This window comes from Astatotilapia calliptera, chromosome 8, assembly GCF_964374335.1.
Source record: "Astatotilapia calliptera chromosome 8, fAstCal68.1, whole genome shotgun sequence".
In the NCBI taxonomy this organism is placed as follows: domain Eukaryota; kingdom Metazoa; phylum Chordata; class Actinopteri; order Cichliformes; family Cichlidae; genus Astatotilapia; species Astatotilapia calliptera.
This window is the reverse complement of record NC_137429.1, coordinates 21482501-21499003: the sequence shown is the minus strand read 5'-3', so window position 1 is coordinate 21499003 and position 16503 is coordinate 21482501. Positions and strand designations below refer to the sequence as shown.

The following is a 16503-nucleotide window of genomic DNA, read 5'->3' as shown; positions in this document are numbered from 1 at the left end:
ATGTTGCCACTGAGATCATTTGACTCGTCGCACGCTCAATCATCCAGGTAAGGAAATCTGTTCATGTAGACAGCAGGATTTCATGTTCAGTAGGAGGAAACACAACATAAAGATGAATAGGTCCCTTTTTATGGTTTTCTCCTCTTTCTTGTCCTTACTTTCCCCTCTTTTTTCCTCATCCCTCCCCTCTTTGTCTCTTTGATGCTACAAGAGGAGCCTTTTAAGGATTCAAACAAAGTCTCCTTTTTTTTTTTTTCTTTTTTTTTTTGCGGGGGGATGAAAAAAAAGTCAACAAACCTGCCCATCTGGGTAATTTATAGGTTGGTGGGTTCTGGTTCAAGAAGCAACCTCAATCTCCATTTTTAATATGCAGGATTGGGGGTGGACATAATAAACAGAAACCCCGGACTTGTGTGTTGCTGATTGATTCTGGGTGTTTCACACTTGTGTGGGATATTCCTCAAATAGACTGAACCTTATAAATGATACAGCAGTGGCGGTCATCAATGATTCCTTCACAGACAACTGGCATTCTGGCTGTCACACAGGAAAAAGGAATTTCTCTTCTGTTAAATAAACAAAGGAGACCTGCCAGACCAGGTTCAATCATGCCATTAATAGGGCAATCTGGCCATAAGCTATAATCAATAAGTGCTTTTGCACTAAAATAGATTTTCCAGCACAATCTTTCGCTATATTTGAGCAGACTCGCTTCATGTGCACAGAGTGCATGACAGTCCCTTTAACCTGAGTACTTATCTTTACATTGCAATTACCACTGTCTTCAGTCTTCCTCTTCTTCTTCTCCTTCTTCCCTCCATCTGTCCTTCACATTCACAGTGACACTTGTAATGATAAATCGCCTTGCCCTTTTTCAATCTATTTATCTTCTGTTAATCATTTAAATAAGAATAACACGTTGAGTAAATCCATACCTAATTCACCTCCATTCCTGCAACCCTAATAAATCGACTGCAATGCTTATGGAAGTTTGAGGGAGGGGTCCGTAAACCAATCAGGTGGTTGTCGTGTGTGTGTGTGTGGGGGGGGGGGGGGGGGGGGGGGGGGGTCCTGGCAGATCGTGGAGGTTAATAACATTCCACATGATTACCCACAAGCCAGAGGATTAGAAGGTTAAGGGGAGCGGGTTCCACATTGCAAATAATAATCGCTATTTCACAGCCGTGTCCTCCTGGCCACTTAGGTGATAGGCCACCCAGCTATCTCTTCTCTCCCACAGTGTGGACAGGGAGAAAAAAAGGACTCCAGTGGACCCTGACACCTACTGAAAGTGTTATTCATCTCTTTTCATGGAAGCCCTTTTAGGACTCCCACCTCCCTCCCCCGAAAAACGACCCTTTTCTTTTTAAATAAAGAAATCAATGCAACCTTTTTTTTTTTAATTCTTTCTCCACACATTTTTCTATGAGATGTGTTCTCATCACGATGTTGATGGCATCTGTGGGTGTAGCGCTTCACGCTGAGTGGGGTTATGTCACCCTGTCGTTGCAGGATTGCGCATTTATCTCATTCTCCCAAACAGATGCAGGCATTCGCACCCCCTGACCGCTGCCTTTGATGCGGACGTCCTGATTCATTAGCAGTCATTTGTAACTGTGACGTGTCACGCGTTTAAAGATGTAAAGAGAAAGGAGTGAATTAGGAATGTATGGATACTGCTGTCTCTGTGTTCAATAATAATCAAGCACCCTTTTATCTTAAACAACTCATAGTACCGCATCACCCCAATAGATCTCCTCTCTCTCAGTGTGCTGGTTTACTTAGAGTATTAGAAAGTAGAACGGGAGGCAGGCCTCTCTTATGTGGGACCAGCTTCCAGAACCCAAGCTGGGAGTTGTGGAACCAGCTCCCAGCTTGGGTTCGGGAACTAGACACCCTCTCCACTTTTAAGATTGGACTTGAAACTACTGTCTTTTTTGATAAAGCTTCTTGTTACGGCTGACTCGATTGACTCTGCACCCTCTCTTAGTCCTGCTGCAACAGGTTTAGGCTGCTAGAGGAGGCTCTTTTTTTACTTTTGTAAAAACTTTAGAAATCAAGTGTAAATGTCAAATTTGATGGAATAAATTGTCTTTCTGGACTCACAAAAGTATGGAGATGCACGCAAATGCACAAAAAGGCAAGGCTTCTGGATGTGTGAGGATTTCAGCTTCCAGTCAGTTATAATGCTACAAGGTGCCATTCGCGTATAACTAGATAATAAGAATGAGGCAGAGGGAACTCTGTGTCACTCTGTGTCTCTGTGCTGAATACCAGACTAGATTTGTTACTTTGTTTTGGCATAAAAAGGTGACGCAATTTTTAAGTGAGCCCAAATGCTGTGTGCTGTCCCTGTATGTGTTATATGTCATCTACTGTACTCTCTGCCCTGCATGCATTTATGTACGAATGTGCGGGTTTTGTGCACATTCATCTCTTTGGTCTTCGATGTTCTAAAAGCAAATAAGCTTGATACTGTAGCAGCCCACGGGACACAGAAGAAATAGATGGCATTCATACGCTTTGTATTATACCCTCCCTACACACACACACACACACACACATATGTAAACAGACAACCACCACCACTACTTCCTCTTACACACACACTCCCACTTGCCTCTTTCTCTCATTATATCATGTGGGCATGAACCAAAATAAAACGGTGAATAACGGCTGAAAAGACAGGGAGGTATTCTCTTTCTAGGCTGTTATGAAATGGATGGATATCTGGCCAGTGTGAGATAAAACAAAAGCCAGTGCTGTCATTTGAAACAAAAACAAAAAAAACACAGAACAAGCCCTGCAGGGATGTGCGTTTTCTCTCAACGTTTATGGTCGTGTCTTTTTCTTTTTTCTTTTTTTTAAAAATGGATTTTCCGACTCTGCACCATCGGCCAGATACGAGGCTGCTTTCAAGGCTGCGACGACTCACTTGATCCCAAACTCTCACATCCTTCCATCACTCCGAATGACTTCGCAGAGGCTCTCTGACACCAACCGGCATCCACTCAAACTCGCTTTAAATAAGCAGCTTTTTTTAAAAAAAAAAAAATGCATTTGCTGACACGCATACGCACTCCACCCACGCCTCCATATGCTGCTTTAACTTATACACACAGTTCACAACAACCAATAATGAGCTGTCCAGAACTGCCAGAAGAAAAAAAGAAAAAAAACTCACGGATGTTTGTGGCCCTGGCGACATAGTGCTGCGAATGCATCCCTAGGGCCTCTTCCCCGCGATACTGCTCACCTGGACACCCGCCCTGCAGCACATTGGCGACGACCCTGTCAGACAGAGAGATGGATGAGGCGTGCAGACATGAGGAACTGTGCATGACATGGCTAATTTAATTATTCAGTTCGACTGTACCGGTGCACACTGTCGTTTCAGCTGCACCTCACATTATGAGGTGCAGCTGACCAGAAAAATTAGTTTCCACGATGAGTGGAAAAGATTTCCTTTCAGTTGTTCCCTTTTATTTATTTATTTTTACTGTAATTATTGCACATTCACTCACACCTACTGAATTGCAACACTATGAAGGTGTAAAAACAAGCAAATGATCTCCAGTCAAGAGTGATACACAATGGAGTGCAATGCCACCTTACTCTACTGAAAGACACCCCTCCGCCCCTCACATGAGAGGAGAGCAGCTCATAATGTTACGCTGTGCCACAACAGATGGATAGACTGGAGTGGAAGGAATATGCGGTATCAGTTCCTGTTCATAAAGACTCTTAATAACAGAAGATGCGATACATTGCTCTTGTTGCCTGGAAACCACGTGTGTGAAGTGTAACATGCACAAGTTCATCTATGATGTTTTATGGCACGGATAGGTGTCAAATTAAAGGAAAATTTAGACTGAGTGTGATGCCAAGGCCACCACGTGAAGCCAAAATAGCTTCGATGTTCTTTTTGCATGTTGGCCTTGGCTTGCTCTTCGCTCTCCAAGTCTTTGCTCTAGACCAAAATGAGCTAACCTCTAATTTGTGGACAACATTGGTCTGGCTTCTCGACACTTAGTTAGACTTTTCTATGACTAGATCACAACCTAAGACACATCATTTTGATACTCAGTGACCCAAACCTGTAGAAGAGCACTCTTATCGGGAAGAAAGGGGTTTGTCATAAGACAAAGGTGGTCAACTTTGCAGTAAGTCTTTCCACTAAAGGGAGACAAGGAGACCCCCACCCTAATGAAGAGGTCAAGGGTTTGAGTTTTTTCTTTAATTTAATTTCATAAATTTATGTGTGTTGTGTGTGTGTGTGGTGGTGGTGGTGGTGGTGGGGTGCTCTGTTAAGACGACAAGCACACGTCCACACGTTGCGCGCTCCAGATCATTGCGCGCGTAGGCTACTACTGCAAGTCTCTTTGTAAACAAGCGCACCGAGAGAATCGGGCAGAGAGGGAGGGAGGGAGGAAGCGGGAGATAGACACACACAGATAGAAGAGAGAGAGAGAGAGAAACCAAGAAAGAAAGAGACCCACCTATACATATTCTCTCTCTGGGGTCGGTGCGCCTTTTCCAGCCCCAGCTTGGTGAAAATCCCCACAAGAGCCATAATCGCCACTACTCCACAAATGACGTAAACTATTAAGTTCGTCTTGTCTTTGGTGCTGTCGTGAGGCTTGTTCGTTTTCTTGTAGGGTGTCTGCCCGCTCTTCATCCACATCGGGGTGTCATAATTTGTACAGGTTTCCTGGTCGAGCCGCGACTCCTTGATGGAGCAGCAGAAGCGGAAGCCACAGGTACCGCAGCAGTACAAATACACGCCCGTTTTGCAGATGAACGGCGGGTCATACTGGCCCATCACGTCGTAGTAACCCCGACACCTTTCCTCCGTGTGCGGGGTCTGCTCGGACACGCTCTCCTCCGGCGTGGAGCCGTTCGAGGTGGCGATCATTACGAATCCCCCGAGCGCTCCTGGAATCCCGCCAGCCTTGCACACGAGAGCCATAAGTTTGAGCAACAAGAAGCAGGGGAGAAAGTGTTTCCCTCTCATTGTGCTCTCTCCTCCGTTCAACTTCGCGCGGAAACGAAAAGACCTGAAGAGAGGGGACAGGGCGCACGGTCATGATATGCCGAAAAGTCCAGAAATATCCGCGCTGATGAACATCTTTGCTCGCGTATCTTTATCCACAAACAAACGCGCGGAATAAAAAGAACAAACAAAACAAAAAACCCTATGTGGATTAAACTTGACTTAACTGAACTCCTCTCCAGCGAGTGCGCATTTAGACGCCTTTCCCAAAAGGTTTTTGTCTTTTTTATCAGGCTCAGATTTTGCGTTTTCGGGAGTGCATCACTTCACTCCTCTGTCTGTGCGCACTTACGCACGGGAGTAGGCAGAGACACAAGCCGCACCGAGGATGAGAGCGCAGTGAGCGAATAGAAGAGCCGAGGGTGGGAGAGCCTGGTGCACGCACACACACACACACACACACACACACAAACGGAGAGGAGGAGGAAAACAGGGGGAGGGAGGGAGATTGCAAGGGCTGACTCCGAGGGAGAGAGAGAGAGAGCCTTTATTGTGAAATATTATGATAAAAGCGTCTATGCACATCACTATTACGCTCTGCGAGGAAAGTCGTGGGAGCCCCATTTTTTTTAATACTTCCAGTCGTAGGTTGCCATTGTTGGAGAAATCCTGAAATCACAAGTAGCTTAATGTGTTACAATAGGCAGCGGCTGGCAGAGCTTCTAAGAACAGGTGATACATTTTGAAACAACAAAAACAAAAAACCACACAACACCTATAGATCCCAGGGGACATCTATAGGAGACAGCAATCTGGCCCATCAAGACCATAACCAAGAGACACAACCCCGTAACGAGTGATATTCCACCACAGGCAAATGTCTCACTCTTGTGGTTTTTGCCAAAGGTGCTCGGAACAGAAAAATATAAAATGAAATTTGTTTAAAAAGAAAAATGTACGTATCTGTCTGCCTCGGAGCACAATCCTCACAATTTGTATCAATAAACCAGGCGAAACAAGAGAAATCTGAGAATTTGTTTCGGGAAAAGGGAAAATTCAATAATTTACCTAAAAATAGAGACACCCCCCCCCCCCCCCTCCAAAAACAAACAAACAAACAAACAAACAAACAAACAAAAAACAACACAAAACAAAAATAAAGTTATGAATGTTTTGGCTTGTAGGGATATTAATCCACCCGGACTCTTGTAGAGTGAGTTTCCCAGTCTTTTCTTTGTGGCGCTCAAAGCGCAACACAAAGTAATTTTCTTCTATCTATCTATCTATCTATCTATCTATCTATCTATCTATCTATCTATCTATCTATCTATCTATCTATCTATCTATCTATCTATCTATCTATCTATCTATCTATCTATCTATCTATCTATCTATCTATCTAGCCTTTATATATTATTTTAAACATATGTTCTCATTTAGATGTGTATGGACCCGACCGGACAGGGCAGGGCAGGAGGAGAACATGGCATCAGTGGATGCAAATGTAGTGTTTGCTTTGCTTGGATTCGTGGATCATGTGTGTGGGGCTGTGGGATCATTTTGGGAAGTTTTTTGTTTATGTCTATGTGCAGAAGATACTGCTGTTAGATGAAGGTTTGGGGGTTTAAGTTTGATTGGGGAAGGTGGCTGAATAATGAGTTAGATACTCCAATATATTTGAATGAATGAATGAATGAATGAATATGACTAATTAATGGATGAACGAATTATTAACTTTACCAATTACTGACACAGGAGATGGATAAAGCCGATACCCAGACATGAAAATAAAAAATATCCATCCATTACTTGTTTCCTACTAGATTATGTAAATTCTTCAAATGCAATTCTTTTTCATCTCAAACAGATGCTGTTTCAAGTGAAAACTGCCTTCATTAAAGGTTAGGTGCAATGAAAAATCATAAAAATCGAATATATTTCCACATGCAAGCCCCTCTGTCACCTCTGATGATTCATTCTCTGGTTAAAAAACCGATTTCTAAAGGACCTTCGATGTATTCAAACTGTCTGGCAAGCAAGAAAAAAAACCTTTGATTTGCCCTTATTCAGCTAGTGTTAAAGTATGCAGACAATCAGCGCGGTGAGGAGGACGGGTGGACGTGGCTCTCTCCGTGGTTCTGAAAGACTCTAACCTCTGTCCAAGGTTCTTCTTTCGTGTGGTTTCTTATTTTGCCATTCTCACACACAGCTAAAACACGTAATGGTGTGGACGATGCAGATGTTTGCTTTGTAAAGGTTTATCGGAAGAAGATGCGAATGTTTGATGACTTGATCGATTTTTCCCCCTTTTGTTTTCTGATTTATAAACGATGAGTTGTGGCTAAAACGATAGCATAATTCTCTTTCTTGTCGTTGAAACTAGTTAAACAGTAAGCATGAAGGTTGTATCTGGTTTAAAAGTTTGCGGGAAAACCTGTTAAACTGACTTTTTTTTCGCTTGTACTTGCCTTAACTGGTAGTCACACTGGGGGCCGCTGCAGTGACGATCACATACACACTCACAAAAAGGCTGTTTAGTCGATCGCCGAGAGTCTCGGGTTTAGCTAGCCGCAGGAACAGCTGAGGAGAAGCATAACAGCTACATAACCATCCCACTCGGACCTGCCGGTTTGCTCTGGAGACGGTTTAACCAAGCGGGTGTTATGGCTGAGAGTGAGAATATCTTTCTCAAGGCAAAACACCGGACATTCAGCGGACTCACTGAAGGTAACTGACTGCCTTTAGCTTCTTTAGCTCTGCCGGCTAGCCAACTTCTGTGAGCTAACTTGGCAGCACCGGTGACACAGGTTGTTGGTGGCGACAGGTTAATATTCTGACAGAGGGAAAGCTGTCACTTAGGTTTGCGTAGCTTTCTTTTAACCAACAAGCTGACACTGTCAACCACAGGAAGACAGAGTGGCTAGCTAGCTAGCTCGTGTTTACAAAATTAAAAGTAGGGAGCGTGGCAATCTTGTTCTTGCAAAGAATCAAATCGGGGCAATCCATAAACACAGGGGTTGCGGCTATTTCGATTTGCATTTGTTTCTAACTCTGGTGCAGAAGAGCTACAGAGCTGAGTATTCATTCATGCACAACTTACAAATAAAACCCATGCTTGACTTCGGCTGCAGTCTCTAATTAGTCATTCATTTATAGCTAAATCAAGCCCTGTCCTGGAAGGTTTAGGCAGACTTCTTTCAGTCGAAAGTGTTTTCTGTGCCTCGGAAGAAACTGAGGGGTGTATTAGATTTAGATGGTTTACTCTTAAGTGGCAAAGTAGTCCTGCCGTTAAGATATTCAAATATTGAAAACATGATCACAGCGCCCACAGCTATGTGTTTATGAGCTGCTGCCCCTCCTGTTTGTTTTACTTTATTTAGCACCCCCTGCTGGAAGCAGGCTAGTATGAGGAAACTGGGGGACAAAAATTGAGATCTTCAGTATTTTATTATTTGCAGCCCATTCACTTTAATCTGAAATGGTCATAAGTTTTGTTATGTGGAGTCCACGCAGTGGCCGAAATCAGCGCGATTGGTGTTTGACTTTGCAAGAAGGCTGCTGCTTATCTCTGGGTGTGAGAGCACTGCCAGTTTCTTTTCTTTTAAAATATGCCATTCAAATAGACACATACCTGGCTTCACAGAGTAAAAACATTTTCACTATAAAGTGTCCTGAATCTAATAAAAAGGTTTATTTATTTATTTATTTTAATGAGGTCAGTTAAATCTTTTGTATCTGTTAGTTATTCAGTACTCAGGGGCAGGACCAGCATTTTAAGGGACATATGTTTGCATATTGAACTTGCCTTTTTCCTTTGCCAAGAATATCCCATCCAAAGTTGATATTTTCAGGAAGCAAAATTCACATCAAAGCATATTTAAAGCTGGTGCAAAATTAAAAACTTTTCTGTCAAACAATGAGTTCAAAGATGTGAAAGTTTTTGGTTTTAGGAGGTTAGTTCACAGCTATAAAAGTGTACCTGAAGCATTTCAGTGGGTGGCTCCACGGTGTACTGGTTAACACATTCACCTTGCATGCAGAAGATCCCCAGTCTGACACCAGGAGGAATTGCAAACACAGTCTGAGAGGGTGGTGCAGGATAAATGGGAGGGTTTTGTCAGGAAGGGCATCCTGTGTAAAACAAATCTGTGCCAAGTCATGCAGATCTATTCACTGTGGTGACCCCTTGGGAAATGAGGTAGCGGGCAGAAGTACCAACAACTGAAACATTTCAGTGCCGGTGTCAATATTGACATTTCTGTCAAACTTATTTAAACATGGTAACCTAGCAATGCACTCTAATCCGGATTGGCTGGCACACCTTCTCCATACACTGGTCTTAAGTGGAATTTAGTGAAAGTACTTTCATTTTGCATATGCAAATATAAAATCATCATCAATAGGGGGCTTCCACATTTTACTAACCTTCTACTTAGTGGTTTTATTTATTTAGAGATGTTAGATCACTCTATTGATACCTGAGAGGAAGAGAGAGCCAGAGTGAGTGAGCTCTGACTTTGGGCATTACAGGGGCTGGATCTAATGGCACAATTTAATTCCACACCGTGGTCCTTCACCACACTAAATATCCCCTTTAGATTTAGTATGGGGGAGATTCAGGAGAGGAAAAATCATTAGAAAGTATGTGCTGTTTTATGTCACTCTCCATTTTTCTGTGGCCCCTGAGTACCCCCGGCCTCACACATCCACAGCTCCTCTCCCTGCTCTTGCAAACTTTTGAGGATTTTTCAAAACTGTGCAATGGGTGGTGTTTGGCTCAGAGCTGGGGGTCAAGTTACACTTTAAAATGCAGCTTTAGTCTTTATCCTCTCAAGAAGTAAAAATGCCGACAGACTGTCACAGCCCGCTAAGATAAAATTAGGCTTTTTCCACCAAACTTAAGGAGGACTTTTATGCTCATTTCCATATTTTTATTTGTGAACTGTTTGCATGAGTCACAGTTCGAAATGATGCTTATTTATCAAACAGTGGCAGCCCCTCACTGCTCTCTGTCTGAAACAAGCCTTAGCTCCCTTCCCCCAGCTTTTAAGCAATGGTACTATGCAAAAGTCTTGAGACACACACATTTCTTTATCTTTATGCAAGGAACATCTGCAAACATCCATGGGAAAATGGTATATAAGGAAAACAGTTTGTACAATTCTAACAAGCTTAAAAGTCCATATTAGGCAGTGTGTTTGAGATCATCCTCATGCTCAAAAATGAAGCTGTTGGAAGTCTGACACTTTCCAGATGGTATTGCATGGTGGATTGAAATCTGATGGTGCTTTTCTGCACTCATAATTCATCAGTTTTGACAAGAAACAAACACCTCTGGCTGAAATGCATTCCCAAACCATGATGCTCACTGCTTTATGTCTCTCCCTACCAACTCTGTACATGTTGATGGTGATTTGAACCAAACTTGGATTCATCACTCCACGAGACCTGTTGTAAGAGACTTTCAGTCTAGTTCTTGTATAATTTGGCATACCTCACCCTTCCTTAGGAATGGCTTCTTGACAAACATCATTGAATAGAGACTATTTCTTATGAGGCTTCAGTGAAGTAGATGGATGAACTGAAGGGCTAGGTCCCATGTCAGATCTTTGTTGGATTTTTGCTCTTTTGGATTCTTGGATTTGTTTCTTTTGGATACTGTTCATGCTGTAGATCAGGCACCATGTTCATTCACTCATGAGCTGCTGTAACATGAATCAAATGGCTGAATTGCCACCTCAGCATGCAGTCAGGTGCTATGGAGTCTTGCTAATGACTTGCTAATTTTATTCAGGTGTGTTGCAGCAGGGACACATGGAAAAGTTTCAGGACACCGGCCTTCGAGGACTGGAGTTTGAAACCCCTGCTGTAGATAGTCTTTTTTTTAATGTCTGCTACTTTTGGCCTTTTTCCAGTTTCCTCAAAGTTTTGTATGGGCACACTGCACACCATGCCAACATATACCAAGTTTTTGGCTAATAGGTTTTTGGTTTTTGCAACAAACTGCTGGTGCCTCTCTCGATCCATTCTCTTCAAGTTATTCCACTTAGCCTACAGCCTATTCCAGCTAACAGCCTATGGTAGTATTGTAGTTGTCCAAAGCACAACTTTGAATGCTGAAAGTCTCAAACGGTTGCTCAAGACCACTTTTAAAAAAACCCAGAAAAGTCTGGCTCATTGGGAGCAAAATATGAAGACGTTAGGGATTGCTTAAGACTTTCGCATTGCGTTCTATATATTGCTGAAAGTCTGGAAAAGATATATTAGGTGCTTCTAAATTTTGTTACATTAATATGGCCAGCCTCAGGTTGAATTCAAAATTCATCAACAGCACTCGCTGTGTAGTATAAGCTGAGATCAAGGCTGGGCTTGTTTGGATCGAGGCATTCTAAAGTAATCGAGTTGATGATGATGATAATCATAAAAGCAAAATGTGTCATAAATGTCAATTACACCGAGTTCGTCATTGTTGAGATTTTACGAGTTTTCCTCCCAGGAGCAAGGCAGTTTTTGTTTTTCTTTTTTGTTGCTCTTTCTTTTCTTATCTTCGCTCGAGTTTCTCTGGAGGACAGAATTATCGCCGACTCATTTGGGAGAGTGATACATGGAGAGCATGTTAAACACAGGATGCTGAACAGTTACAAGCCCCCGCTGAGTGAGAGTGAGGGGATTTGTGCAGAATGCAGATGCGGGCTCTCCACGATGACAGAGCAGTGCATAACTACAGTGGTACTGCTTCCACGTCCTCCGGAAACTCGGCGAGTGGAGTAGAAAGCTGTTGTTTACACCTGCTCTTAGTATCTGTCTGTTTCGGGGGAAATGGCGAGCCTCCGTTTCCATATTACTTTGGCGGGCGTCCTTCATGTCACGCCTTGTCATTACCATCAGCCAAGCCTCACTGAGTGTCTGCTTGTCTCTTTTCATGGAAAGGTGGGCACTGTTTGCCTTGTAAATGAATATTTGAGAGTGACTAGATTGTAGGGCCCTTCTGTTGCGTAATATCAGGATTATGTAAAACACTTGTTCTTTGCCATTCATCCTCTAACGTGTATCTCGCTGTTAATTATTTAGCATTGGTTACTCACAGGGAGAGAGCACGTACGTCTCTTCCCCGCCGACGAGGTTTAATTCCCAGTCCTACATCCTGATCCACGTCGGTTTTAACTAATCAAGTGTTGTGCCAATTCCAAGAATGAATATGATGAGGTTTTCACAGCAGGCCTTCCACTGATAAATGAGTAATGCTGTGGTCACACCTAATTCATGAAGCTTTAATGTTTCTGCTCATTACATTTTTTTATTTTTTATTTTTTTTAAAGCATCATGTAGTTTATTGGTATAGAAACACCAATGTTTACTGTAGATGTAACCAGTAGTTGATACCCAGGAGATAGCAAAACGATTTGAGTGCATATTAGAGCTGGGCGATAGAACGATAACAATATGTATCGCGATATAACTTTTTCTCGATAGAAAAATTAAACTATCGCGATAGACCTCGCCGCTCTTGTCCTCTTAAAAAAAAAAAGAAAAAAAAAAAGAACAGCCAATCCAAATTAAGTAGCGCAGAGCCGAACCAATCACAGCCGCAGCGTCACGTCACGTGACTTGTTACGTACAGCACAAGTGCCAAGCCGCACATGTGTATTTGTTTGGGAAGCAGCCAGCCACCGTACCGCCCGGGTAATGGAGGAAATGAGTGTGCCGACTAGAGAAATCAACCGAGCGTGACCGAAGGTTACCGAAGAGAAAACAGATGATGGTTCCAATGCCGGAGAGATTGTCGAACGGAAGAGCAACAGAAGTTCCGTAGTGTGAAGGTATTTTGGCTATTTCAAGTCTGACAAAAAACAGAGTAGCGTCCACTGTAAATTGTGCCGAAAGCAAGTCTGGAAATACAATAAACTGGTGCATGCGCTACGTCCACACGTACCCGGGTATTTTTGAAAACGCAGATTTTTCTATGCGTTTGCACCTTTCGTCCACACGTAAACGGCGTTTTTGGTCACTGAAAACGAAGATTTTTAAAAACTCCGTTTTTGCATTTACGTGTGGACGAGAAAAACGGAGAAAACGCAGCGTCAAAGGTGTGCGCATTTTTTGACGTCACACTGTGCGCCACGTTATTGTTTCGGTGAAATGAATTTCTACAATACTGTTACTGTTAATTCTACTCTGCAGTGTTTAAATGCTTACATATACACACAGTTACTGTCCCTCCACACATACGACTCTGTTCTGCTTCTATGCCCCAGCTTTGTTTACTTTTTCCCACCGAGGCTTCTAGACTTCTGATTGGCCAACATTTCTGCACGGTTAGGAATCTAGCGCCACCTGCTGCTTTGGCATGTTCATAGCAGCGTTTTCACTTCATTTCTGCCTTTATGTGTGGACGGGATTATTTTTTAAAACGAAAACGGAAAATCTTCGTTTTCAAAAATACCCGTGTACATGTGGACGTAGCCTCAGTCTCTGACTGGAAGCGCTAATTCGTCATTCGGTTTTTGTCAGACTAAAGTAACTGTTAAAACTGTTTGAAAAGCTAAGCTATACAACAAGGAGAGATTGAGAATTTCCTTTTAGTTCTCAGTTTATTTGATATTGACAAAAGTTAGTCAGTTTTGTCTGTTCTTCTGTAAAACAAACTAAGATTTATTTTTTAGAATTAATATTTTGTTTCCAAGTGGAATTGACAATTTAGTCTGTTTCGTTTGTTCTATTTTGAAACTTAAACGCTTTAGCGGCTGCCTTTTGTGTAGTTTGCAATATTTGCCTTTATTTATCTGAAAAAGTCTCATGTTCCTTAAGTACATCTACCCTGTTGAACTTATTATGGGAAATAAATATTTAAATAAAAACAAGCTGCTGATTATTTCACATTTTACTTGTGAGCAACGGCACATTTAAATCTTACAAATATAGTTATTTGGCTTATATCGTGATAGATATCGTTATCGCCTGAAATGAAAAAAACATCGTGATATGAAAAAAAATCTTATATCGCCCAGCTCTAGTGCATGCATATATATATATATATATATATATATATATATATATATATATATATATATATATATATATATATATATATATATCTATATAAAAATTAGTGGGGGGGGGGGATTCAATTAAAAATGTAAACTTTTGTTTTGTTTTTTATTTATCAGCTTGTCTTCTCATTTTGCCTCTAGATGCAACAGCTGAAGCTTCCAGGTAAACCAGTGTAGGCTGTTCAGATAGATGGATATTTAGTTCAAGACAGTGCAGGTCATTGTTTGCAGATACAGACTACTCAAAAAGAAAAAGTAGATTCAGTTAAGCTTCAGGGGTATTGCAGACTGTTTACTGCCTCAAATGTATTTGGTTAATGGAACTCAAGCAACAAAGTGGAGGATACACAGAAATCTAAAGGACTGCACTTGATTTTTGTAGTGATTTGCACTCACTAGTGCTCTAACTGTGTGTTACAAACTGAATAACAGAGCTCTGGGCACACAGTGAGTCCCAGGAGAGAGAACACAAGGGGTTCACAGTTTTTAACATCTGAACTATAACCTCGTTCATATGCCGCAATGAATAATCCGACCTTGTAAACTGTAGTTAACGGACAAAATAGATGGATTTTAGCTGATCAGTTGCAGCTGTTCAGTCATTAAAATTTTCTGATTCTTTAGTTAGTTCTATTTCTTATTATATTTCTATGTGAAACAGTAGTCTTACAATACACAATAGCTAACCTGACAGTGTAGGTTTTGTATCTTAAAAAATCCCTAGTGCTGTGGCCCCAGCGGGAGAGTGATTTAGGCCTGGTGTGCTGCTGGGCTTCAGTACTATAGTGAAAACCCTGTTATTTTTTGAGATTAGTCATTTGCTTTGCTGCACTAACTGATTCTTTTTTTTCTTTTTTGGAGGGGGATTCACCAGAGAGCTCAGCTTATCAACAATTTATATATATATATATATATATATATATATATATATATATATATATATATCTAGATATTAGGGGTGCAACGATATTCATATCGATATTGAACCGTTCGATACAGTGCTTTCGGTTCGGTACGCATATGTACCGAACAATACAATTTTTTTTCAATTTTTTTTTTTTCAATTTTTTTTTTTTTTTTTTTTTTTTTGTGTCCCGTTTGGATCTATAGCCATCAGAATTGTTGTCTTGAGGCCAAGAAAGATGCCAAGAGGATTTATTTGAAGTGGATCATCATATTGGTCCATTTGATTGACCTTTATTATAATTATGAATTTATTTTATTTTCAGTTGCAAACGGGACAGACATGACTGTGGGATAGGACAGGGGGAAAGAATGAAAGAAAGAGGGGGAGAGAAAGAAAGAAAACCAAAGGGGAGAAAAAAAAAAGAACAATACAAAATTTGTAATTTATTTTATCAACTTTCCTTCTGACGATGCTGTCTGTGTGGAGCGCTCAGTGAATCTGCGTTCGACTACTCCGGAGTAGTCGAACGCAGATTCACTGAGCGCTCCACACAGACAGGATGGTCAGAAGGAAGAGCGCAGGGCAAGCTAGCGAGACAGAAGTGGACCTCCCCACCCTCATTCAGATCTGGCGTTTGGAATTATTTTGGTTTTCATGTGACGTATGACCCTGAAGGTAAGCGAGTCATGGACTAAAGTAAAACAGTATGTTGGATGTGCCATGCAATGCTCAATTACATGGGTGGGAGCTAGTGTGTTAGCGCAGTTAGCTCGTTAACGTGTTGGCCGTCTAGCCCCTCTGTATAGGGTAGCTCGTTAACGGAGATTTGCCGTGTTGTGGCGTTAAGGTTATTTCAATGAGATTAACCTGAAAGCACTAGTGGGAACACAACGAATATGACTGCACATTTACACCGACATCATCCTAGTGCAAAGACAAAAACAAGCATGCATGCTACAAACTTTAGCCGAGTCATTTAGACAGCTGTTAGCACAGGATTCTCCTTATGGAGACCTGATATGTTTAAAATGCTACTGAGAATATAGCCCAGAAGAAACGGATAGTATAGCTTTTATTTTGGAAAGAGCCATTTCTCTGTAATAAACTCTCTTTTCCAAAGATGAGTGATTCCTCAATCAGATACAGGGCTCGCAATATCGCTAGCCCGACGTCCCGGGGCTATCTCTCCCCTGCCTGTCGGGCTATTGTAGGAAGGAAAAATATATGTCAATGCTTTTGCATTCTTTCAGAAATGTAGCTGGGTAATTATGTCATTGGGTGAGCCACTGTCAATATGTGACATATTGAAATCGTGTTTGAATTTGCGCTTGTTTTTTTGCTTTCACTTTGCAATCGCGCGAACTGTGTATAGAGAGCGACAGCACTGATCTGTGAGTGATGATAATTTGTGCACCAATTCCTCTGACATCGTCTTATTAATTGTTAGCTTACTATGCAAACATGACAAGTGAAATCTCCCGCAGCTTAAACATGTGAGAGGTTGATCGCGCAGAGAATCGCTGAGCTTATGTGAGTGCGGCAGGATATATATT

The 16503-nt window shown here is 41.7% G+C and overlaps 2 protein-coding genes across 2 annotated transcripts in view; one reads left to right on the top strand and one right to left on the bottom strand.

The window, feature by feature from the left end:
* The window catches only part of shisa9a (shisa family member 9a), a 62645-nt gene extending 56378 nt beyond the window's left edge, over nucleotides 1-6267 (bottom strand). Inside the window, exons 1-2 of the mRNA XM_026179078.2 lie at nucleotides 4500-6267; nucleotides 3185-3291 (exon numbers count right to left, since the gene is read on the bottom strand). Coding sequence (XP_026034863.2) covers nucleotides 3185-3291; nucleotides 4500-5014 — 622 coding nt within the window. The 5' untranslated portion in view covers nucleotides 5015-6267. The remainder of the gene's footprint in view (nucleotides 1-3184; nucleotides 3292-4499) is intronic.
* Nucleotides 6268-7513: 1246 nt separating this feature from the next.
* cpped1 (calcineurin-like phosphoesterase domain containing 1) overlaps nucleotides 7514-16503 on the top strand; it is a 59884-nt gene continuing 50894 nt past the window's right edge. Inside the window, exon 1 of the mRNA XM_026179077.2 lies at nucleotides 7514-7720. Within this exon, the coding sequence (XP_026034862.1) occupies nucleotides 7657-7720 (64 nt within the window). The 5' untranslated portion in view covers nucleotides 7514-7656. The remainder of the gene's footprint in view (nucleotides 7721-16503) is intronic.